This window comes from Gymnogyps californianus, chromosome 25, assembly GCF_018139145.2.
Source record: "Gymnogyps californianus isolate 813 chromosome 25, ASM1813914v2, whole genome shotgun sequence".
Classification (NCBI taxonomy): Eukaryota; Metazoa; Chordata; class Aves; order Accipitriformes; family Cathartidae; genus Gymnogyps; species Gymnogyps californianus.
Window position 1 is genome coordinate 7,111,214 of NC_059495.1, and position 24,016 is coordinate 7,135,229.

At 50.2% G+C, this 24,016-nt stretch overlaps 1 protein-coding gene across 4 annotated transcripts in view; it reads left to right on the forward strand.

The window, feature by feature from the left end:
- ETS1 (ETS proto-oncogene 1, transcription factor) overlaps positions 1-24,016 on the forward strand; it is a 70,703-nt gene that overhangs the window by 42,947 nt on the left and 3,740 nt on the right. For 2 of the 4 annotated variants that reach the window (XM_050910924.1, XM_050910925.1), the window contains 5 exons: positions 6,308-6,427; positions 7,093-7,293; positions 10,712-10,789; positions 11,715-11,963; positions 15,421-15,681. In XM_050910924.1, the coding sequence (XP_050766881.1) occupies positions 6,308-6,427; positions 7,093-7,293; positions 10,712-10,789; positions 11,715-11,963; positions 15,421-15,681 (909 nt within the window). The remainder of the gene's footprint in view (positions 1-6,307; positions 6,428-7,092; positions 7,294-10,711; positions 10,790-11,714; positions 11,964-15,420; positions 15,682-24,016) is intronic. The other 2 variants (XM_050910926.1, XM_050910927.1) reach the window with 2 other exon arrangements.

Below are 24,016 nucleotides of genomic sequence, written 5' to 3' on the forward strand. Positions count from 1 at the left end.
TACAGAGGGGTGAAGCAATTTACCCCAAAGCCTGAGGCCGAGGAGAGCATCCGAACATCTCACCCTCATCTTAACCTTTCCCCTTCCTCGCTCCCTGTGATGCTCTAAGTGCCGAGAGTCCAAACTTGGAAGCAATGCTTTTATCTGCATTTAGGGAAGACAGTTTTCAGGCTCTTTATTTAGGGGAAGAGCTCGCCCCCATGACACACCACATCTCCATAAGAAAGCTGCTGAATGCCGGAAGAAAGCCGGCTTTGTTGTGCTTTCTGCAGCGCTAAGCAGTGTGGGCTTTCGGTTTCCTCTCTTGTTTTTCTCTTGAAGCCCAGCTTTCATCTCAGAGTATTTATTTTTCACTGCTTGAAGGAGAAAAAAAAAGACTTCTTTTTCTTTTTCTTTTTTTTTTAAAAGAAATATATTTATTTTAAATTAAAATAGCAAATGTCTGTGCCTGTTGTGCCATTCCTTGCAGAGGGAAGCAAGGCCAGTCTCTGGCGAGTTGCTGCAGGAAGGGGAACCAAATCTCCCCTCCGTACTGCCCGGTCCTCTGCCTCTCTCCTCCCATCCCATCCCCACCTCCCCAGCAAACGGCTCTCCCTGTGCTCACCCCTTCTCCCCATCCGTCCTTGCTTCCCAGATTTCCCTCTGTTCCCTTTTTTCCAGCTTTCTGTCCCGCTTTCCCTTTCCCCCCGCCCTGAATTTCGCTGCCCTTTCGGTCCGAGGAGCCCTAATTGGAACAGGCCGGCTCCTCTCCTGCTTCCTGCGTGGGAGTGAGAGGCAACGCTTGTGAAAACAGTTCAAAAGTGCAGACAAATTTTTGCCTAATCCTGCCTAAATAACAGGGGGCTCGGCTGGGGTTATTTGCCCGGGCGTCCCCGCTCCAGAGCGGGGGGCACCTGGGAAAGGCAAAGCTGCCCCCGGGGGGAGTGGAAGTGCCTGGTGGTGGTGGTGGAAACCTGAGATGGGGAGATGGTGCCTCCACGGTGCCCGGGCTGCTTTGTCGGGGAGCGTGGGAAGGGTCTCAGCTCCTGGCCCCCCTCTCCCCAGCCTCCTCTTATCCTGAGAAAGGTTTCTCCGCTGCTGAACCCTGCCAGCTGAGGGACGTTGGGAAATCTTCTGTGTTTCAGCTTCCCCCATCACTAAGTCTGCCCTGGTTTTGGTCCTCGTGAAGGCTGGGATAGAGGGGGCTCGGCGCGGCAGGGGGACGAGCTCGGGCAGCGTTGGGCTTGGTGCGGGCTGGAGATGGGGAGTCTTGGGGCTTGGTGGTCATGGGCTCGCTGTGGGCACGTGGGAAGAGGGTAGGAGAGCAAATCCATGCTGCTCCTTGCAGAGCCTCTGAGAAACTCCTCCTGCTCCATCACAGACACCCAGGGTGGGGCGATGTCCTGGACCATGGACACCTCAAGGTGGGGCATCACTGGTGGCTGTCGTGCATAGGGGCTCAGAGGAGGATCTCAGCTAGCTCAGGGCTCAAGGACTGAGGTCTTTTGAGGGAGATAGGCACAAATTTGTGCAGCCCTTGGATGCACAGTCTTAGAGAGGTGATTTTTCTGGACTCTCTGCAAATGGTCTGATTTGAAACCAACACACATCTTCTCCCAAAGTTGTCCCCATGCCTCTTTCAAGCCACCAAAGGGCCCGAAATTGTCACGGTATCAGCATACTGCGGGGTTAGTCTCAGGCCTGGGAAGGGGAGGACAAGGAGGCTGGGCAGGGAGCGGGCTTTTACCTGAGACAACAGCATGTTAGGTTCCTGACCTTGGTGTCCATCCATCAGAGCAAGGGCAGGAGGAGGCCGCCGGGTCAGCTGGCTCCACTCTGACCCGCCGTACATCCATTTACACGCAGGCTACCGGGTAAAATAGCGGGGACCAGACAAGGACACACTGGGGCTTTTGATGGGAAAAAAAGTGAGTGGCCGAGGGGAGCTTTAAAGAGGCATTGACCCCGAGTGGAAACTCGGCTGAAAAATGACTTTGCTCCCATCCTCCTGCTCAGAGCATCTTTTTTTCCTTTACTGCCATTTATTTTGCTTATGCAATCAGATGCTAATGCTTTGGCGTGCAGCAGAGTCGCTTGCGTTTTAAGGTCAAAATCCCTAAAGTTTGTAAATCGTAGTCCTTTAAAAAGATCAGATGCGTAGAAATAGTTTATACATGCGGAGCCTGGTGAGAGCAGAGTGGGAATTTGGCTGGGAGATGAACTCGGTGATCTTGGCCTCTGTGTCCGTTTGCTGGCTGGTTTTCTCTCAGGCTCCACATCTGTTGGTGCAACACCTAGCACAAGTGGGGTGGTGGGTTTTGGGCAGATCCCCCTTAGCATGAAACCTATATAGGGATGCAGTGCTGGCTCTCGGCAGTGTCAGGGTTGTTATTTTCCTCTTGTCTTTCTGAAGTCCCGTCCCCAGGGATGTCAGGGAGCTGGAGGAAAAATAGGGGTCTGGTTTTGAGAAGCCTCCGGGGTCTCAAACCGAGCCCCCAGATCCCTCCTTGCTTTGGAAAGCTGCAGCCAGATGAATAGATGTCCTTCTCTGCCTTCCCACTGTGCAAGGCAAATTACTTATCTCTGCTCTACAGATGCTGGTGATGCTGGTGACATAATTTTCCAGAGCGGCTGCAACTCCTGTTAGTATTTAAAAATCAAACCATAACACCCTGCCTGGTCTCCCAGGAGGAAAATCAAATGCAGTTCCCTGTCAGTGCAGCGGCAGCAAGAGGAGGACATGGCATCTAGGCAGCAAACCGCACGTGGCAGCCGTGTCGATGAGGCTTTAATGGGCGTCATAAAAACGATACAGCAAACCAAGTCTGGGATGCAACGCCGTGGTCGCCTGGCCCCCGCTGCTGCGCTTGCTTTTTGGATTAAAACCCTGAAATTTCTGAACTGAGCTTGGGTGTAACAGCTGGGTTTGGTGCTGGCTGATGCTCCTTCCCATACATTTCTTCCGAGCCCGTGTGTGCGCACGCATGCATGTGTGTGTGTACTTTGTGGATGGCAGGAGGTACACAAAAGGAGACATTTTATTTGTGCAAGATTTGATTAAAATCTTGGAAACAGGTTTCAGATGGCAGTGAAAGCTGAAACCGGGGGGAGCTAAGCCTGGGTTGCTTTTGTTACTGAAATTCTGCTTGGCTCTGACCTTTAGGTGTCCCAAACTGAAGGCGAAAGACTTGTCTGCGGGTGCTGGAGGACATCACCAGGGCTTGATTCTCCTCCCTGGGAAGTAACTCCCCTGCACCCAGCAAAGTTGCATCAGGCAGAGCCAGGTAGAGCCCATCGTGCTCCCCGGACACGCAGGGATTAACAAAGAAAATGATATTTAAGTAAATTCAGTATCTCAAAACCAGCAGAGGCTGAATTTAGATTAAAAACTGCCTGTCCCCCCCGTCTCTTTCAGATCACACGGCTAAGACTTGTCCGCAAACACGTATGCAGAGCTTTACAAACACCGTTTAGTTTTACACGTGTGAGCTTTTCTGTAGATGTGGGACACTGCTGACTAAAATAAGGCTTCTGCAAGCGTTTGCAGGCTTGGGGCTTTTTGGCTGTTTTGTTTTCTGAAGAAATTTTAACTAGTAGCTACGATCTAACAGGAAAAAAAGTACATGATGTTTCAATCCTAAATCTGCCGAGTACAACGTATTTTGAAGGAGAAGCCTTGAAATGCACATTTGGTTTATTTTGGTGTTTAAATAGAAACCCTCCTCTGGCACTTTGCTTTTTAAATTTTTTTTTTTTAAATTTGAAAATAGACTGTTTGCTTCTCCGATGACCTCTCCCAGGGAATCACTTTTAAGTCTTCCCTGTTTTGACATGTTGTTTGTGCAGAGCTCAGCGTTCACCTTACTAAACCGAAACCTTATCCCCCGCTACTGAAAAATTGATTCGCTGGGTATGTGCAAACCCAACCCTGGGAATCCTGCAGGAGAAAACAGGGGGGTTCGGTGATAGATACTCGCTTGTATTGCGGACATAAAAATACGATTTTGCACGCACCTCACCTTGCCCTGCTGCTCTTCGTGGCTTGCCTGAGGAGGTCATCTCCACACAGATTTTCATGAGTGATTCAGTGTAAAAATTGGGGTTAGAAGCGTTTTCTTAGGCTAACTCTGACTCATCTTCCCATAGCACCCGGGAGCAGTGAACTGCCGTTTAACCAGCCGGCGGAGGGGAGCGGATTCCTGGGTGGTCCCTGTAACCACAGAGCACAGAAAGCAAAGCATTAAAATGTAACATGAGGATGAAGGGAAAGGGGCACTGAACCACTTTCTCCCAGTGTTATCTCAACGCAGCAGATGGAGAACAGAGATAGCGAGGGTGGCTGCTCATTTTTCTGTGCCCTCTCCAGCCAAATCCAGTAAATAATGAAGTGTAATTTGCCAAATAGCCTTTGAATGTATTATTTGCTTTCGAAGGTCCTGATACTTCCACTGTGGCGGGCAATCCTTGATTTATGTGGTGGGGTTAGGGGGAGGAATCGGGTCCCGAGAGGCTCGGTGTCAGGAATTTTACTAGTCCTACCTGAGCAAAGAGTCGTGCAAAGCATTACTTGAGTGCCTTGGTGACTAACATTAGAGGGAGCTGCAAATGGAGGGGGGTGATTTTGCATGCCTTTTACTTGGGGATGGTAGGTGGAAGGTGCAAAGATGGAGACAGAAAAGTTGCTCTGTTTGGCTTGGTGATGGAATTGCATTTGGTGCATCCAGCTGATGATTTGGGGATGCTTTGCAGCGTGGTCAACCTCACCCTGTGCTACAGAGCTGCACGTGGATGCTTATTGACCCAACCCCCAGATTCCCACTTGCAAAAAAACCCCAACATTATGTTCTTTGGACTTTAAATGATGCCCACAAGTTTGACTGTGGAGGACCTGAGCGGAGCAGGAACCCCAGACTGGGTCAGACTGGAAAGCAGCGTTGTTGCACTGGGCTGCCCGTGCTCGGCGGCTGCAGTGCTGTCTCCAGCCCTGACTCGCCGTTGCATTAGGGATGCACTCAACGCTGCTTGAAACAAGGCGCTCGCCAGCATTTTGCAGGTATAATGGCTTATTAAATCAGAGCTTAAATTAACTTGGAGCGATGGTAAGCCGAGGTGGCTGGGGTTTCCACAAAACAGAGAATTCTTTGATTTTTGATGTCTACATCCAGACATTCATGAAAACACCAAAAGAGCTTGCGCATGTTGTCATTTTTCCACTGAGAACAGTTTTCATTGAAAAATTTCCAATAGGCTACAGTAATAAACCAGCCTCAGGTGGAAGATTTACCTATGAGACCGATAAAGTTCAGTCGTTTGAGATGGTGGTTGTATGAGGCTTTCCTTCTCTGTGGAAGATGTTTTTCAGGAATGCTTAAAATATGTGAAAAAGAGGCAAACCTTTGTTCAGATTGAGGAGGGTTTTTTTTAAATGGTTGCTTTTGTTTGTGAACTCTTTGGCTACAAATATCCGCCTCCTTCCAAATAAATTAGAAAAACTAAAAAAAAAAAAAAAAGAAGAAAGGAGGAGCTTTGCTTCTCATCAGGACTTACTCCAAGGCCTGGCTCTTGACTTGGCCGCGCGCTCTCCCATGGGGGTGGCTGAGCATTGTTCAGTGACTCACCCCGAATCGCGTCGCTCCGTGCTATGGGCTGCGCATGATGTAACTCTGTGCTAATGTGGGATTTTCCAGCTCTTTGTTTTCCCTCCCTCTTCGAATGGGTTTTCTGCCGGTTCTGCATCCTGCCTCAGCCTGCTGTCAGCTTACTTTTTCCAGGATTGCCTGTGATTCTTTAAAATTATTTTTTTCCTTTTGTTTTTCTTTGGATGGGGATGCCCAGAGGTGGAGCGGTAACTCAGAGATGCTTTTCTCCCTGCTTTCTTGTTCACCATGGTGTGAGACTCTTTACCTTCATTGGCGTCGGGAGCTGCTCAGCTATCTCCCAGGCTCCAAACGCTACCTGGGGTGATGAAGCCCAGCAGGCTGATGTCTGGAAAGGTCTTTGATATCCCCGTCGAATTTCCAGTAGCGCATTCGTGGTTGGCTTGTGGGGAGACCATGTGCACTATGTAACCTAGCTTACCAGACATGGCTTGTTTATGCCCTTTAAGTACAGGCTTATTATAAGCACAAGATTCTTTTTCTTATGTTTAAGAAGCCTTCTCATGGACTTGCAGGGTTTAGGTGTAGGGCTAGAGGGTCTGGGTGTGAAAATTTCAGAAGAAATAAAAGATTTCTCTGTTTTTTTGACAATTCAGCATGGCCAGCATGACTCCTGTCATCTTTCCCAGTCCCATGTCCTTATGACCATTTTTCTCTCCCGCTTCTTTCAGATATGGAATGTGCGGATGTGCCTTTATTAACTCCCAGCAGCAAAGAAATGATGTCTCAGGCATTGAAGGCCACCTTCAGCGGCTTCGCAAAAGAGCAACAGCGGCTGGGAATCCCCAAAGGTAAGACATGCTTTCCCAGTGAGCAACCGTGGTAGCCACAGAGATGGTGTCCTCCTGCCAGGCTGCCCTTCTCCACATCTGTCATCTCCTTTGTTGACTTTCTTCATGTAATATTGCCTTGTTCCTTGGCAGCTTGAGCTGGAAAAATCTGGACATACAGGCAAAACCTTTCACTACCACTTGCAAACTACACCTGTCTGACAGATTGTGCCTGTCTGTCCTGCTAACTTCTGCGGGATGACTGCTCTTGCAGCTCTGGGGACATGCTCCTTTGGAGGCAGCTCCAGGACTTCTGTTTCCAAGTCATCTCCACTATACGGAGAAGCAGCAAGAACCCTTTACCAGAGGCTGATGACAGGGAGAAACCAAGCAAAATGGAGAAATGGGTGGGAGAAGGGGTCAGAGAACTGGTGGGATTTTTAAGAGTCCCAAAGAAATCCAAAGCTCGTTCCTTGTATGAAATATGTCTGCAAAAGGGCTGATCCAAACTGTAGGTGCAGTGTTCCCCCACCACGTTTTACCCTTATGCCAATGGACTGCCAATCTCTTATGGGATGAGGCTGTGTAAGTGCAGTGCAGCTGTAGCACTGTTTGTGTCCTGTTTTCCTGGGGAAATGGCTTGTGGTTGCTCATTAATGGATCTCTTCTACACCCCCTTGTTGCAGATCCCCAGCAGTGGACGGAGACGCACGTGCGGGACTGGGTGATGTGGGCGGTGAACGAGTTTAGCCTGAAGGGAGTGGATTTCCAGAAGTTTTGCATGAACGGAGCTGCCCTCTGTGCCCTGGGCAAGGAGTGCTTCCTGGAGCTAGCGCCTGACTTTGTGGGAGATATCCTTTGGGAACATCTGGAGATCTTGCAGAAAGGTGAGTCCTGGAGTCTCCAGGGTGAATGGCTCACCCCGTCCTGGCTAGCCTGCTTTTGGGCCTTTCCAAAGACTTTGGCTCGCAGTCCTGCTCTGCAATGAGGTGTTCACCTTGGGCTTTGATCCCAATAAAAGCAGCTTTCAAAGCCCAACTTTCCAGTAGGATTTCAAATGGGCATCCCAAGCGGTAGTGGGCAATGCAAATCCTGGCACTGCTTGAAAGAGGAAGGGTGTTTGTGCTGGCCGCTTGGCAGGAATGCACAGTGGGCAGGGACGCTCTGCCTGCCTGGAAACGACGATGGGATTTTCCAAAGCATTCTTCCTCAGCTCGTTCAGCTCCCGTTGTGAATTTTACTACTTCCTCCGGTAGAACTGGGTACAACAATACCACCAAAATCCCACCCTAATTTCCCAGTTGTGACTGGAAGCTGCTTTTCTTTGTTTCATGTCCCAAAAGGTATAATGGCATTTTGTTAAGAGTGGCTGTGTCCCCCACAGAAGCCATCTCTGCCAGTCCCTGCATGACAGCGTTCAAAGGCATTAATTTTCATTGACTGGGGGGACACACATTGATTTTGGGTGTCGATTTTCTTAGTGTCTGGATGCCCAAGCAACACTTAACCTGGGATGGTTTCGAAAGAGCAGGTGAAGAGCTTAACACCTTTAACTGAACCACGAGCAGGAACAGCAGCAAATCTGGGCTCTATCTCTAGCTCCTTTCTGGCCAGAGCTATTTGCTTTCTTGGAATATCCCTTGTGCTGTCATACCGACCCTCCGTGCTTGTCAGCGGGCCTGTACTGGTGGCAGGAAGGGGAGGAGGAGCAAAGTTATGCCTTCCAGGAAACCATTGACAAATGGATGTTAATTGCTGATTACTAATTTTACTGCTACCTGTGGTTTGCAAAAGGTAAACACGGCTCTTCCCAGGGTCTGGGTACGACAGGCTGTTTTTCTGCTCTTTGACTCTATATCTGTTCTGTTCTTCTTATTTTGCATAATTTTTATTTAGTGCTTATATCAACAGCAAGCAGCTTAACCAAACAAAGAAAAACGTTGCGGTCGGTCCAATTTCTCCTTGCTATAAGCCATTGCTTGTAATGCAGCTATGCCTTCCTGCAACCCTTCTTCATTTGTTTGGGCTGTAACCCGCTGGAGAGGGGCGCGATGTGCTGCAGGTATTGACTGAGGCATCAGAGCTGGGTTTGCTTCTTCCTGCAGATTCCCCAAGGCATGGAGGTGAACTTGGTGCCTGTAGTTTCACAGTAAAGTAGGGATCATGTTTCCTTATAGCATTGACACATGCGGGTGTTAGGGTGCTGCAGTCACGAGGATGCAAAAGGCCTGACACAGAGAGGAGCTTTTATAAGGAAACTGGAAATCTTTGTGCCTGTTGCAGCTTTTCTTCCAAAAGGATGAAAAAGAATAAAGCTGAATTTCTTTGTCTCAACACTGTTGGCGTAGCCCTGGGAACCAAGAAATCTCCGTTCTGTGTTCAGTTTTACTGGTGACTTTGTCACTTCTTGCGTAAGCTGTCTGAGCCTTAGCTTCTATGGTGGGTTCTTAACACATTTCCCAGAAGGGCAATATCTGTGAAGTATTTAGAGAGTAGCTAAGAAGAGCTTCAAGAAATAACCAGCCTCACCCCAAGGACTAATTTCTGTTCCCTGTAAGTCATGGGACTCGTATTACTGGTAGTACATCTCCAAACCCCTGACAAGATCTGAGTTCTGTTGTGCTGGTGCTGTACAAACATAACGTGCAAAATTGTCCCTGCCCCATCTCTCCCCACGCAAGAGGAGATGGTTGTCTCCACTTTGCAGCTGGGGATGTGAAGCGTGAAGAGATCAAGGTCTCCCCAGGCTCAACCATGGAGTCAGGGTCCAACTTGCCAGTCCTCGTCTCTTCCATCTTCCCCAACCACCCACCATCATCACTTGGGGGTGTTGATGCTGGGAATGGTGGTTAACCCCAAAATGTTTGGCTTTACCTATAGCGGTGCGACTGCTGGCATCGGGTCATGCTGGGACAGGCTGTGACCTTGCTGTCCCTTCAGCTAACATGCTTCCCTTGTGAGCGCTTTCTGAGAGTGACTCATAGTACCACAGGCTGCTCAGGGTTTAAAAACGGCAGCAGATGGGCGACTTTTCCCTGCATGGATTTGGGTATTTTCAGGCATATTTTTCCAAGTTTCTTCCTAAAATAACCTCTTCAGTTACCAGCAGTCAGCAGTGCCCTCCACTTGACTGTAAGCATAGCTGAAGGTTGCTCTCTTTCTCTGTGGTCGCCCACCCTGCCCCTTGGCAGACACCGTGGGGAGAGGAAAAGAGCATTTCTCATTAGGTCTTTCTGTTTGCACAAAACCTCCTTTTGTTAGAGAATATTTTCCACCCTGCAATCCCCAGGAGAGAGGGCCAAAATTAGGCTCCTTGCAAGCGAACATGCGTTATCTTCGGTTCGCTTCTCTAGCCTCAGCAGAAATAAACATAATCTGGAGTTGTCTGTGTGTTTTTTATTTTGGTTACCCTCTGCAAAGAAAATAAAATCTCCCATGGCGGTGTCTCTGCCCACATGCCATACTGGAATGAGTAAGGTGTTAATAGAAAAATTGGTCAGGGTAGGAGCAATGTGGCTTTTACATGGGAAAGCAAATTCAGCACCAAGCCCAGGAGTACCAAAGTGCTCAGAAAAAGCAATGGAAAGTGGACAGTCTATGCTTTGATGTGCTATGTGCTCTTTCTCAGTGAATTATGCCTATAGAAAGGCTAAAATTTTGCGTGCTGCCCATATATACACAGTGGAGTCGGTATCAGGAGTTGGGTGATGGACAGTGTGGCAAAGCTTTTTTGAGCATGGGATCTTCTGCCTGCATCAGGTGCAAGGTAAAAGGTGCTGCGTAGGCTGGGAATTAGCATAAATTTGGGGTTGTAGGAGCTGGTTTTGGTATGCGTTACCCACTCACTTGCACACACCTACTGCTGGTCTAAAAATAGGGGCTTTTTCAGGAAAACAACTGTCCTTGTATGGTGGAGTTTTTTCACAAGCTCGTACATGTAAGCGTGATAAGCAATCCTGCAGAGAATGACAGACGACAAAAATTAAGGCAAGCAAGGAAATTATGCAACTAGTATTTCAGAACCACCTGAAGCCTCTGATTGAGAAAGTTGTTGCTGTTTGGTTTGGTTTTGTTTTGTTTAAATTTGGGCGTGCTTGCAGCAAGAATTCCCAAAGGAACCCAAGTGCATCAAGCACTTGTTTCAGTGGGATTTCAGCTCCTCACTCTTTTCTGTTCCTTTGAACATCCCAGTTTAACCCAGAGAGGAGCATTTTAGGAAGTTCAGACCTCTCTGTATTACAGCAAGTCTTGTGAAGCACGATATGCCTATGGACATGTGACATTTCCTTCCTTTCCTCTTTGCAGAAGAGGTAAAACCGTACCCCGCAAATGGAGTGAATACAACATATCCAGAATCCCGCTATACTTCAGACTACTTCATTAGTAAGTCTCAATTATCAGTATCATTCTGGTGCTTCCAGGCATGAAAGTGCCACCTCTTAGAGGTTTGTTTGCATCACATGAGGACTGCACCATGCAGTCGTTGCTCTGTCGTGGCAAAGCATGCAAACCGTGTAATTTTGTCTTTCCTAGTGTTCTGGGTTTACTTAGAAGCCATCTGTGTTTTTTGGTGACTGCCTTGAGATGCCATAATCTGACTTTGCAAGCACTATTTGTTTGAAGCTGTAGCTCAGCAGACCTCAAAAGCGACCTCAACACTCTAGAACGCTGGGAATTTTTAAAAGCCTATTAAAAAAGGGAGGGAATGGGGGAAGAAGGCTTAATTCTGGATTGCTAGGTAGGAGCCTCGCAAGGAAAGGGATGAGTCATCAATCTGGACTCCTGCACTTCCCATTGCCGTTGGTTTGGAGATGTTCTTTAAGGGCATTTGAAAACTGTAATGTATTTCATGAACCAGCAAAAAAAGCCAACTCACCTGAATTGGGATTCCAGGCTCTGGCCAGTGAGGAGAGGTGACTGTGGAAGTGACTCATCTATTACAATCATCAGTTAAACCTCTTTGCCCTGTATCTCCTTTGCTGAGACTACGCTCTTTATGATTTTCCAGCTTTTTGCCACTAGCAGCTTGCTTGAGAGGAGTAATGCACATTGATGACGGTTGAGGATGTCTTATTTTTTTAAATTGCTGCAATTATAAGACACCATCTCTCTGTAGCTTTTAGAAACCTTACTCAAAATTAGTGCCCAATTGTGCCAGGTATTTTATATCCAAAAGCAGTCTCTTCTTGCACTGCAGACCTCAAATTTCACTGTGCTGTGGGACACTGGAGGGGGAGCAAGCAACGCTCTGGTTTCTTTGAGCTGTTTGTGTTCGGGTTGCTTTCTGACACTCCCGTTCTGCCGACAGGTTATGGCATTGAGCATGCACAGTGCGTGCCTCCCTCCGAGTTCTCCGAGCCCAGCTTCATCACAGAGTCCTACCAGACCCTCCATCCCATCAGCTCGGAAGAGCTCCTGTCCCTCAAGTACGAGAACGACTATCCCTCGGTGATCCTGCGTGACCCGGTCCAGACGGACTCCCTGCAGACAGACTACTTCACGATCAAGCAAGAAGTGGTAACGCCAGACAACATGTGCATGGGACGTGCCAGTCGAGGTAAAGTCGGGTATCTCCCAGGGTTTGCTTGGGTTCTTGCTATCTACCTGTATCAACATAAGCGCTCCTTCTGGAGGAGATAGTGCTTTGGGTGGACGAAGGCCATCACGCCATCACGCAATGCCAGTAATGAAGCCGTATGTCTTACGAGGTTGAACTCCCAGATGGATTCCCTGATGGCTTTGAGCCCGCCCTACCTTTCTCTCCAGGGAAAACATGAAGAAGGTCTTTCTTTTCTCTACTCTGCTGCCTGTTTTTACAACATCTGCAAAAATGTAGCATTTCTGGCTCTGTACTTTGATGTCAAACTTGAGTGAAGTTGGAATAGGCTTTAAGGTTATTAGGGAGGACAGACTGCTGTGTGGTTGTATAAATCTCATTTTCCTAGGAGACTGGGCAAAACCCCACAATGCCTTCACAAGTTCTCATCAGGAATTACCATCCAAGGCTCTGAAGGGTTTTACACTTGATGATCCAAAGTCTTTATCCATTATCTCCATTGATTTTGATGGCTGTTTGCTTGAACTGATAATCTGTTCTGATGAACCCAAGCCCTGTGCTTTGTTAGGAGATGCAGATGTCATGGGCTGAGTCAGCGACAGAGCTGAAGGACCCCCTGAATCCTTGTGCTACAACCCTACATCTCCAAAGAGTTATAGGTACATGATTCCTGTTTGAGATGATGGGATTTAAACACCTAAACACTTTTGAGGATCTGAGCCCAAATACCTTTTCAATTAATATTATTAAATTCTGAACACATGGGGCCCAGATGCCCAACTACTTTGTAATTACATCGCTTAATGCAAGGCTGAGGATCTGGCTTACGGTATATATTCAAAGCACAGGTTTAATCCATAGAGCTCAAAGTCACTTACAAAGGAGTATCATTATCTCCTGATTCCAGGTAGGGAACCTGAGGCACGGGGAAGAGATCTGACCTGCCTGCGATCGCGCCCTGAATAGAATCCAGGTGTCCCCATGCCTAAAATTCATTATAGTAATGTGTTGCTGTGAGCCAGGTTTGATGTTGAACATTTAAACCCATTCATCCAGCAACGAGAGCTGAAGATATGCTGGTTCCCTGTGAAAGCTGGAGCCCCTTTGCGGGTCTGCATCACATACGCGTTGCTCAGTGGAGCTTATTTTAAGTTTCTCATTCTTTTTCCAAGCTGGGAGAGCTAATGACAGGAAAGTTATTATTTGTATTATTACCTCTGCTTCTGCTGCTGGCTGAGTGTTAATATGAGAGAGGTGACTTGGACCATATGGTGAGCCAAAAGGGCAGCGGTGTTATAATTTTAGGTAAGCGCCTCGTTCTGGGGTTGTTTTTCTGGCTATCTTTCATCAGTGTCTTTCCCTTTTCTTGACCTTTTCTTTAACATAGGTGATTTCATAATAATTCTCATTGAAATGCAATGATTCAGGCATGCTTTTGCAATTGTACCTTGAGCCTGTTCTCACTGGCAAGCCTAAAAAGGCTCCAGGGGAGGGAAGAAAGAGCCCTTAACTCAGCATTGGGGACCAAGGGCCCCTGGTGTTAGCAAACACTTCAACATACTGATTGCAATTGAAGAAATGCAACAGGTTACGGCCGTGCTTACGCTAACGCTACATTTCAGCCATGTAGAAGGGCCTTTGGGTGGCATTAATCCTCCCAGAGTGGCATAAAGAAGCCTTAATATAAAGCAGAGGCCCGTTTATTTATATTTACGTATGTCTTTACCTTCCACTGTATTAAAAGGTTAGTCTGTCTTGAAGTCAAGCGCTTCAGCAGTGGGAAATTCAGGATGAAGGTTTTCCAGACAGTCACCTTTTGCCTTTCTTTGTGTGCGCTTTAGGAGTTAATTCTGTGCTCCCATGGGAGTTGTTTCACTTTGCCTTATCAGCGAGGGCATCTGGTTGGAAAGTGTAGCTGCCAAACTCTTAACAAGTTTCTCTTGAGTAGGTGCAAGGCGTGATTTTTTCCAAAGGCTCACTTTTAGGTCAAATTTAGGTGAATTTTCAAAGAAATGACCCAAGTCACGTCTCCGACACTGTGGCTGTTCATCTGGCAGATTTTTAATTCCTTTTCTAAACGAGCTTGTGCCGCAGGACTTCTCAGGGAAGTGGTTATGCCAATTAATGAACATGCACAAAGCGGTGTTAATTTTCCCCTTGCAGGATTCAGGAAGTGATTGAAGCGTATTCTGTGAAATTCTCAAAAAAACGAAAAGAAAAAAATAAAATGAGTTTGAAGCATGGATATTGCCAGCAGAATCAAGCCAATGGATCCAAACTTCAAATGATTCTGGGCCAGCAATCAGGGCAGAGCCCACGGCAGTTGAGTCTTTTCGCAGCAAGTGCTCTTCAAACTACAACACAACAAATATTTGGGGGAGCATGCCAGCGTCCTTCCACATTCCTGTTCCCCTGTGATTTACTATCTGGGCCCAAGCTGCGGGTAGCTCTGCCAGTGGAAATTTCTCCAGGAGTTCTTGCACAATCCCAGCAGCTGTTTTTAGCCCGGTTTGGGAAATTAGTGAACTTGAATGATCCTGTTACGCTCTTAGTTTGTCAGTAAAGATGTTGAGCAATCGGCAGCGTACGGGAGATCAGAGAGCGCAATTTCAATTTGTTCTTTGGATCCTTTTTTAGCTCTCTGTTTTAAGTACAGAGGGTATACTTATGCTGTCTCTAGTGGGTGTAAATCAGCATAGCACTGTTGAGGATCTGGCCTCTCGTGTTCTGGTCTTTACTAAAAATACCCCAGAGAGTAGCCTTGATACAACCCAGCTGTGCTCACCTTACCAGAACTGGAAAAATAGCTGTTTGAGCTCTCAGCCTTTTGCTCTCCTCCTCCATCAAATCTGCTGCTGTTTGGGGATTTGGGGGTGGAAGCTGGTTGTAACATATGGCAATAAAAGGCTGCTGTATAGTTTTGCAGGAAACATCAAAAGTAAAGAAGCTGGGTGTCCAGTGCCCTTGAATATGCCTGAGCGGCATTTATATAGGGCTGGCAGATATAATATCTCTCTTACTGGAGACCCATGTCTTTCAGCAGCAAGAGGAAGAGGTCTTGGCACCTGAACTGAGCCCTGAATATCTGTCTAAAGTGGATTATTTCTCTGCCATTGCCTTTTTGAAACAGAGGACAATTTCCAGTTAGCCCCAGGCATCAGTCTTGGGTAGAGAGCCAGGACTTTGGGTTTTTCCCCTGACTCTGCCTTGATTTGCTGCCTGAACTTCTCCGGGGCTCAGATAGCCCTGCTCTGAATTACAAAGATAATAAAAATATCCCAGTTTCGGGCCGTACTTTCGAGTTTGGTTGGACATGAGGCACGGTGGGACAGCAACGTTTGCCTGGTTGCCTTCTGCCGGTGCAGCGGGCAGGTGAAGCATCCTTCTCCCCGCCGTGGCAAGCTAAAGCATCCCTGTGCTGGCCAGGCACATCTCACATGCCCTTCCTTCTCGCCAGGTAAACTGGGCGGCCAGGACTCCTTCGAAAGCATAGAGAGCTACGACAGCTGCGACCGCCTGACGCAGTCCTGGAGCAGCCAGTCCTCCTTCCAGAGCCTGCAGCGCGTCCCCTCCTACGACAGCTTTGATTCAGAGGACTACCCCGCCGCCCTGCCCAACCACAAGCCCAAGGGCACCTTCAAGGACTATGTTCGAGATCGGGCCGATATGAACAAGGACAAGCCTGTCATTCCTGCTGCTGCCCTTGCTGGCTACACAGGTAGGGTCACGCTCCTCAGGAAACCTCCTCTCTGCTGAGCGTCTTGGGTAGAGCCTCTCCATCGGTGGAGGGCAGAGCGTCCAGCGTCTCTGGGTTGCCCAATGTCTGTGTTGCTGGTTCAGCGGTCTGTGAGTGAAGGGTTTTGGGGTGTCTCTGGGGTCAGCCACATGCATGCAGGCACACCTGAGAGCACGCAGCTTCCCAAGGCTGCGTGTCCTTCAAGCGTGGGCATTGCAAACCTCATGGTGGATGTAGGACCTGGCTGAATGCAGGGCATTTGATGCCTTTTGTGTTTTCATTTACACCTGGATGCCTCCTGGTTGAGTCTGGTAGGAACTGGTGCCTGGTTTGTATTGCTGAGAACACAAGGTGGTAGAGAGCCTTTGTTGCCCCCTCTGACACTTTTATGCAACGTGCTGACCAGTTGCTTGTGGTTTCCCACCTCAGGCAGGAGCGGCTCCATTTCCAGCATTGCTGTGTGTGATGTGAAATGATCTTCTCCCCTTTTGGCATGGAGGAAGCACTTGGTTTTGCTCTTTACCTTGGTACGAGGCAGGGATTGGATGGTGCCAAAGCAGACCCCAACATTTTCCATTCCCTGCACTGGGAGAGATGAGAAGGCGATAGGCCACGGAAACTCCGGCTTTTTATATGACAGCCCTCCGGCAATCTGGCATCTCCATGGAGAGAGACCTGGTGGGATGGGGCTTCCAGCTAAAGCTAAGATAATCCTTTCCAGTCCTTCTGTGCCCTGTCTTTTCCCTGTACTATAAGTAAAATTCGCAGGGCAGCCTCCTGTCAGTTCCCCTTTCCCTCGTACATACTGATCTCTCCTGCCCCAGCTGGTAGCAGCTGTGGCCCGGAGGAGCCAAGCGGTGGAAATAGTTTGTGCAGATAAAGATCATCAAAAGGTTCAGAGCAGATCCTGAGGTGTGACTGTCCCTGAAATCTCCTCCCACGCACGGCTCATCTTAGGGCTGATATCTAGTTTTTTGTAAGGGGGGGAGAGATGCAGAGGGGAGGAGAGGTGGAGAGATAATTTTAGGAGCTATGTGTAAAAAAGGAAGTGGTTTGTTGCTATAGCTTTAGTTAGAAAGAAAGCTCAGCCCTGCCTGCTGAATGAGCCTGTTTCGACCAAGTCTATGCAAAATAAAAGTGTGCTCTGCTATTCCTGAATGGTTTTCGGCTGGGGGATGTGGTGGGGAGAGGCATGAGTGGTAGGAGGGGCTATGCTCTGGGACACCGTCCTCCGCCGTGCCACGTAAGTTGATGTTCCTAAGAAAAGAGACCAGTGAGCACAACTTGCAATTTTTATTCCTGTTTTCTCCTGATGACGCCTTTCACTGTGGCCCGTGGAAGTGTTTTGGGTACCCAGTGCCCGGGCAGGAGCATTGGTTGCATTTTAACAGCTGGGGAAACTGAGGCACGCAGGCACTGGCAAAACTAGGAGCTTTATTTTCCATGCGGGATGTTTTCTCCACGTTTGCTGTAGCTCATGGAAAAGAGTCGCCCCCGTAGAGAGGCGGCGTTCCCAGCTCCCTCCGCGAGCGAGGAGCCGAAGTCGGCGGCTGGACCCTATGTTTTGCCAAGGAGTATTAGCACCCCAAAGAGAGTCCTTGGACTCATGCCGCCAGGAAGGGGAGACTTCGGTTAATGCAGTGCCAGTGCACACTTCCAAACGCTTTGCGCTGCATAACATTTTCCTTTGCCTCATTTCAAACCCCGTTTTGAGCGGGGAAGATAATCCCTTGGCCCAGGCATTTCGGTGTGATCAATAAGCGGGAGCGCCCGATTTTTTTTTGCATTGCTTCACTTGAGAAACTTTAAATGGGGAGAGGAAAATCAGAGGTTTCCAGGATCAGCAGTCACTTGGAAATCCTTGGGCTGGAGCACTGTTTGCTTGCTGTGAAGGCTGCTAAGCAATAATTCAGTCCTCAAACCGCCACAGCCTGCATTTACCGTTGGGAACGATCTTTGGACAGATGATCTTTGCAGGCATGTGACTCCAGAGATGTCCTCTGTCCCTTTTTAAAGCCTACTAGCCTGTCAGCACCTTACGTTTTCTGTGCAAAGGGAGCGCAGCATGGGTGCAAAGTGAAGCCAGGTTGCTGTGAAAGCAGGTCACAGCGAGAGCAAGTGAGAACATGCTGCATTACAAACTGTAGAAGAACTGGGCACGCTCAAAACTGTTTTGTATTAGTGTATTTCTGAAAAAAAAAAAAAAAAAAAAAAAAATCCAGGCTGGCCACTGAGAAGTGCTGGACCTCTTTCTTGGGCCAGCTGAGCAAGGAGTGTGGGGACTGTCAGGCAGAACTCCTAGGTCCTTCTTTTTTTGCTTTGCTTGACATTACTTTTACTTTACTTGGGGGAGGAAGTGCTGTCTAGCAGCTAGAGCAGAGGAACTTAAAGTCTGGGCTCTGCAGCTCTGGTGAGGAGGTGGAGCCTCCAAATGAGCAGAGCAGGGGATTACCAGCCCAGGGTCCCAAAGCGGCCAGGACCCCTACTTTCCCTCTCTCACTCAGATGATGCCTCAAGCACATGTCCAACACCAGTCACCAGCCGGTGGAGCACCCAACAGACACGCCATGGTGGTCGCCTTTTAGGGCTGGAAGGGTGAAGCCTGGGAGATCACGTCCTTCATCTCCAGGGCTCTCTGGGTTGACTTTAAGAACTTGACAATATTGTTCAGGTTTTGTTGCCAAGGGCCTGTTTTGCCGTGGCCCAGGGAGGTGGCACAGTGCTTTATCGCAGCCGCGGCAGATCTCTGATGGTATCTGCCCTAGGAGGCGCATGCTTTGGTGAGAAGGTGCATTTTGGCGGAAGCTCCATTTGCGTTTGATGTGTTCTTCACCCAGCTCGCAAGCAGCTTTTCAAAGCTGCGTTATCTGCCCCCACATCTTGACCTAATTTAACAAGTTGCCATGGTTGCTCAGATAGAGGTTGATGCAATTCTCTTATCTTTTTTGAAGGAGAAATGTAATTGCTTAGGAGTTGGTGAACTTCAGTTTCCATAGCTGCAGGGAGGGCCAGCTCTGGACACCTCTGGTTTTGGGGCCAGCTCTCTCAAAGCTTGGCCAGCTTGAGTCGTACATGAAGCCAGATTTTTTTTTTTTTTTTTTGACATGACCTAGGAAACTGAGACAGAATGCATCTATTAAATTTAGGCAAGCGGCGCGTCAGGATGTGTCTTCTGTGCAGGCAGATGGGCTAAACCTCACGTTGGCTTAGCTGAGCTCTGTTTAAGCTCCCTCGTTCATGCAGCAGCGCAGTGTTTGGTGTGGGTGGGTGGCTCGTGCTAGGTGCGTGCTGGCACATGGGCATAGATCCCTCCGTATCTGAGCCCGGGCTGGGCTAAATCGAGCTCAGCTTTGCCTCTGTGCCGCCTGCAGCCCTGCCTGTGGCTGTGCCACAGCTGGATCCTGCAAGCCGCTGCCTCCCACGGGTACCATGGCCACCAGCATCCTTCGTCAGACCTGACGCCACGTGGATAAATGCGGACGGTCTGTAGCAGAGAAGCGAGCAGCCCGTGCAGAGGGCAGGTGGTGTGGGTCTGATCGCATTGATCTTTGGCCTTTCTGCCCTATATTCGTTTTTCCACTACGCTGACCTACTTGTGCTGCTGTCCTCCTGGGGATGCAGGTCCAGCAGAGGTTCAGACCCTCCGTCTGCCCCTGTGGTTGGCGGTAGCCACTCAGGGCTGAACTGTTTTCGGCTTTTTTTGAGTGCCCCAAAGCACCTGCGTGGGTTTATAGCCAAGACGTGGTGTTTGTTTGCTTTGTGGTGCATAGGACCTCAGCATCATCTGTGCAGGCCGGGGCTTTCCATCTCGCGGTGTTGTCTGCATTGCCACAACACCAGAGCTGTGGTGTGCTGAGCTGCTGCTCCACGTAGCTGAACAGACAGAGCAGAGCGATTCCCCTCGTGTTTGAGAGGTGAAGGGAGGAAAGAGGGATGAGAAAGGTGAAGTGAGCGCACACCAAACCTTGAGCCCTCATCTGCAAGGCTGGTTTTGCATTTGTGATGCTGTCCTTTCTTATGGAGCTGGTTAGGAAGTTGCTGATGCCTTTATAGACAATCTCAGCACCTAAAGAGTTAATGCCCCCTTCCCAGCTAATATCACACATGTCCTGAGTGTCTCTCTTAGCCATAGATTGATGCTATCTTCATTATCATGCTGCCCTTAAAGAAGACAGAAAGTAGTGCAGGGAATAGCCACCTCTCGCAGATGCTATCTCGCCCAAGCACCCAGCAGCGCTTCTCTCGACCAAACGGTTTTGCCCAGGCCAGATCCAACCCTGATCCTTGCTATCAGCATTCGCAGTACCGTGTCGATAGGGCCCAAATTTGCCTGCTAAACCCATCTGCCTGGTCCGAATTGTCTGTGGTGCAGAGCCTGAAGCCTTCGACAAGCCTCCGTTTCTGAGCGATGCTTATCTGTGACACAGAAGTGAAAGCACGCAGCTGCTGTTTTGCAAGAAAGTCAAGTCGGTGCCAAAGAAAGTGGGTCTCTTTCAAGAGAGCTTGTGTGCTGCTTCCCCTCTTCTTGTTGCCTATGCTGCTGGCCTGAAGCTTCCACCAGCAAGCTCCCTGGATGTGCTGTGGTCATTGGCATCCAAAAATCCGCCAGGAGCTGGCTTCCCGGCCCCTCTCCCACCACGGTCCGGTGATCCGGCTGTCCTTGACATCCAGAGTCTGTGCAGTAGCTTTCCTAGAAACATCAGCATCCTTCCTGCCTGCTTGCCTGCACTTCTGGAGAAGTGTGCCTGTATGGGCATCCATAGCCACTTGTATATTGGGTTAGGGGAATTTGGAGATGCAGTCAGCTACCCCAGCAATCAGAAGCAGCACAACAGCACCCCTGTCCCCTGTGCAATGCAGGGGATGTTGTTAGCTCGCTCGTTCTGGGTCATACCCTTTACCTGCCCTTGCAGGGTGACTTCAAGTGTGACCAGCCAGCGGCTCCTGCCTGCTTTCTGCCTCCGGTGCAGAGCCTGCATGGGCTGAGCAGCCCTTTTCGCCTCCGCAAGGTGGGGAGCTCGAGGGTGGGGCTCGGGGCTGGTTCAGTGGCTCCTGCTCCACCTGCCAGACATGTGCAAATGACAGTGAAATCAACCCCACGCAACGCTGCCCAACCGTGACGGCAGCTCAGCTCTCACCAGAGCTGCTGCAGCCGCCGGCACCGGCTTCTCAGCAGCCCGGAGGTGATGGCAAAGCAGCAACTGTGGCTTTGTCTCTCCTTCGAGCAACGAGCTGGAGCGTTGCATGACGGCTCTTGGCCTGCAGGACCACCTTCGGGGGGAAATGTGAAGCTCACGAAACCCCTTGTGCTTTGCCAGATGCCTCTGGCGTGAGACCAGTCCTCCCGGCATGTTCTTCCTCGAAACAGAGGAGGTGCATCAGGAAAGCACAACTGGCCCCGAGTGGCCCACCTGGCTGCTCTCCTGTCTATAAGCATGGCCAAAAGCATGTGGCTCCCTAAGAAAGGTGCTTTCTGGGTCCTTCCCCGCTTTCTTCACACGTGCTCTTTGGAGATGCTTCCATCCGAGCTCCACCGCTGCCCTCCCACTCATGCAAAGCCGGTACTTCGCGGTGGCGTGACTGCCTGCGCCAGTCTGGGCAAGAGCTGGGGAGGAGGCGGTTGAGCTTGGTCTAACGAGGGAGCAATGGGGACGAGCTTTGCCATCCCCCAACGCGGTGGGTAAAATTGGGGACCTTCGGTGCCACAGTGCCATCGAAGGGGGCTCAGGCAGGGCGGGCATGTGAGCGAGGCGAAGGCTGTTTTGGAGATGTTGCTATGCCCAATTGTTTTGTTGGGTTGGAACCACAAACCGCAGAGCGAAAAGCATAGGTGCGCCGCTTTTTTTTTTTTTTTAGTAGGGTTTTTTTTTTTTTTCTTCTTCTTTTCTTGTTGTTTGAAAGAAGGAAAACAAAACGGAGGCCGTTGAGAGGGGTGGGGGTGTGAAACCGTCTCGAGAGAGAGTGGGGATGACGTGTTTCGGGCTGTGCCTTCCCGGGTACGGCGCGGATGCCCGTCTGCCCCAGCCGGGTGGTACCACCATCACCACGCCAGTGAAAGTGGCCGTCGTGCGTATTTTGGTTTTGAACCCCTCCAGAGCCGCTGGGTAGGAAGGTGGTAGGGGACCTTCAGTCCCGACCAAGGGAGGATGGCACAGGGATGGCGTGGCACCAAACCCTTCGCTGTGGGGACACCCACGGGTGCCATCGGAGGACTGGTGCTGAGGAGGCACCGCTCAGCCAGCGGTTCCCGCTGTAGCAGCCGGCCGTCATCCGGCTTAAGAGACATATTTTCCCCCTGACGTGGGAGAATTCCTGTGGTGTGACACTCCCCGCTGAAGGACCCCGTTCAGTGCCACCGAGGCCAGACAGGGCCCCCATTGTGGCCCCGGCGGGCGGGCGAGCCCCTCCGGCGGGCACTATTCTTAGCAGCCTTCATGGGTGCCGGAGGTCGCGGCGGGGCGGGAGGACATCCCACCACCCTCTGAGTCCTCGCCTTGTCTTCGGTGGAGCAGGGGCTGCCCCTGTTCCCCAGCCAGGGCTGAGCTTGCTCTGAGAAGCCCCTGGATGTGTGCGGCAAGACCAGCCCCATAAAAGGTGACTTGTGTCCCTCCACCTCACGCTTGGGGCTGCATCCAAAAAAAGGCTGCGAGAACGCTCCAGTGGTGGTTATTGGAGATAACCAAGGCAACAGGTCGGGTGGTGGGATGCACCCGCCGATCTACAGCAGCCTTGGGGCAGTCGGTGCGGCTGTGCGTGCTTGTACCATGAAGTGATCTGGACCAGGTGTCGCGGTGGGGATTTCCAGCCCCGGCCGGGGACCGCGGAAGGGTTGAAGCAGAAGGGATGGAAAATGGGCGCTGCTCCCAGCTCCTGCGGGGGCAGAGCTTTGGGGTGCGGAGGCAAGCCCGGCAGCTTCGTGCTTGCCCTTTGGGGATCTGATGTCGGGGGGGTGGCACCTCTGTGTGAGCCAAGAGTCACCTTGAAATCCTTTTAGGCATTAGGAAAAATAACTCCCTGCTCCTTGCTGGTCTGCAGAGCGGGCAAAAGAAGCTCATTTCTGAAGAGAACCCTCCCAGCACTAATTACAGCTGTACTGGCCCACCAGATGATGCCTGGACCTCCGGCACCCCTTCCCTGATCATTTCGCCTTCCTACCCTGCCGTCTCCCCAGAGCTGTTTTCGGGCACGCAGGCTCGAGCATGTGCTGGGGTTTGGTTCCTGCCACCTCGTGCATCGCCCGCCTCGCTGACATTTTGGAGTCGTGCCCCAGCGGCAGCGGCACATCTGCAGGCCCTCCGCTGCCTTCCCCTCTGGCAGGGCGTGTGTTTATAGGAGCTGAGACATGCCTGCGAGCCCTGCAGTAAACACATTCTTGACATAATTGCTTGTCTAACACAGAGGAATTTGGGGTTTTACGCGTGTCCCGCAGGCGGCTCGGAATAGACCTTGGGAATCCCTGTTCCAAGGATGACACCGCTTCCTTCAAAATCCCAAAATACCCGGCAGAGCGGCACCCGGTGCAGCGGCACGAGCCCTACCTCGCTTGCTGGAGAGAGGGTGAGAAATTGCTGGGTTTCCCGACACCTTTCCCTGCCAGCTGGCAGCCGAGCTGCGAGCACCAAGCGTGAACTGCATCGGCCGCTTGGCTCGGAGTTAATGACGCTTGAACCTTGAAAGGCTCCCGCAAAGGCAGGGTGGCCCAGGGCTATTTTGGGGGCAGTTGCTTACCCAAGAACCTGGCGCCTACCTGATGGGTTTCCATCCATCTTATTTTGGGGAAGGAATAAAAAAAAAAAATCCTTGTTCTTTGGTTGGGCAGGAGAGAAATCGATGCGAGGTGGTGAACCTGGTCTTGCTTCAAGTCTCGTCTCCTAGGACTGTTTCTCTGTTAACTTCATACGGGTGTTGGATGCTCTCTGTATGTGCGTAGGGAATTGGTGTGAAGTCAGATGGGTCAAGAGAAACCGCCCCACGTGAATTCACCTGTGATTCCCCGTGGAGGACCTCAGGCAGCTGAAATAACCTTTTTGCCCAATGTTTTCTCTGTATTTAAAGCTCGCTGCTATAAATAGGTCTAAGCTTTGAGATACGGTGACATTTCAGGCCAGGGTTTTGGCTCTTCCCTTTCGGATGAGGGGTGAAGGCATCATCTGAATTTCCTCCCTCGTTTTGGCGCGGATAACCCAACTCCATCCCTACCGGGGAGCGCGGTCGCGAAGTCAACGTCTTGGCAAGCTCCTGCCGAGAACGACGGGCTGGAGCCTTTCCCCGCTGAGTGTCGTCTTCCCATTTACAGGCAGAGAGATTCTGTGAGCTC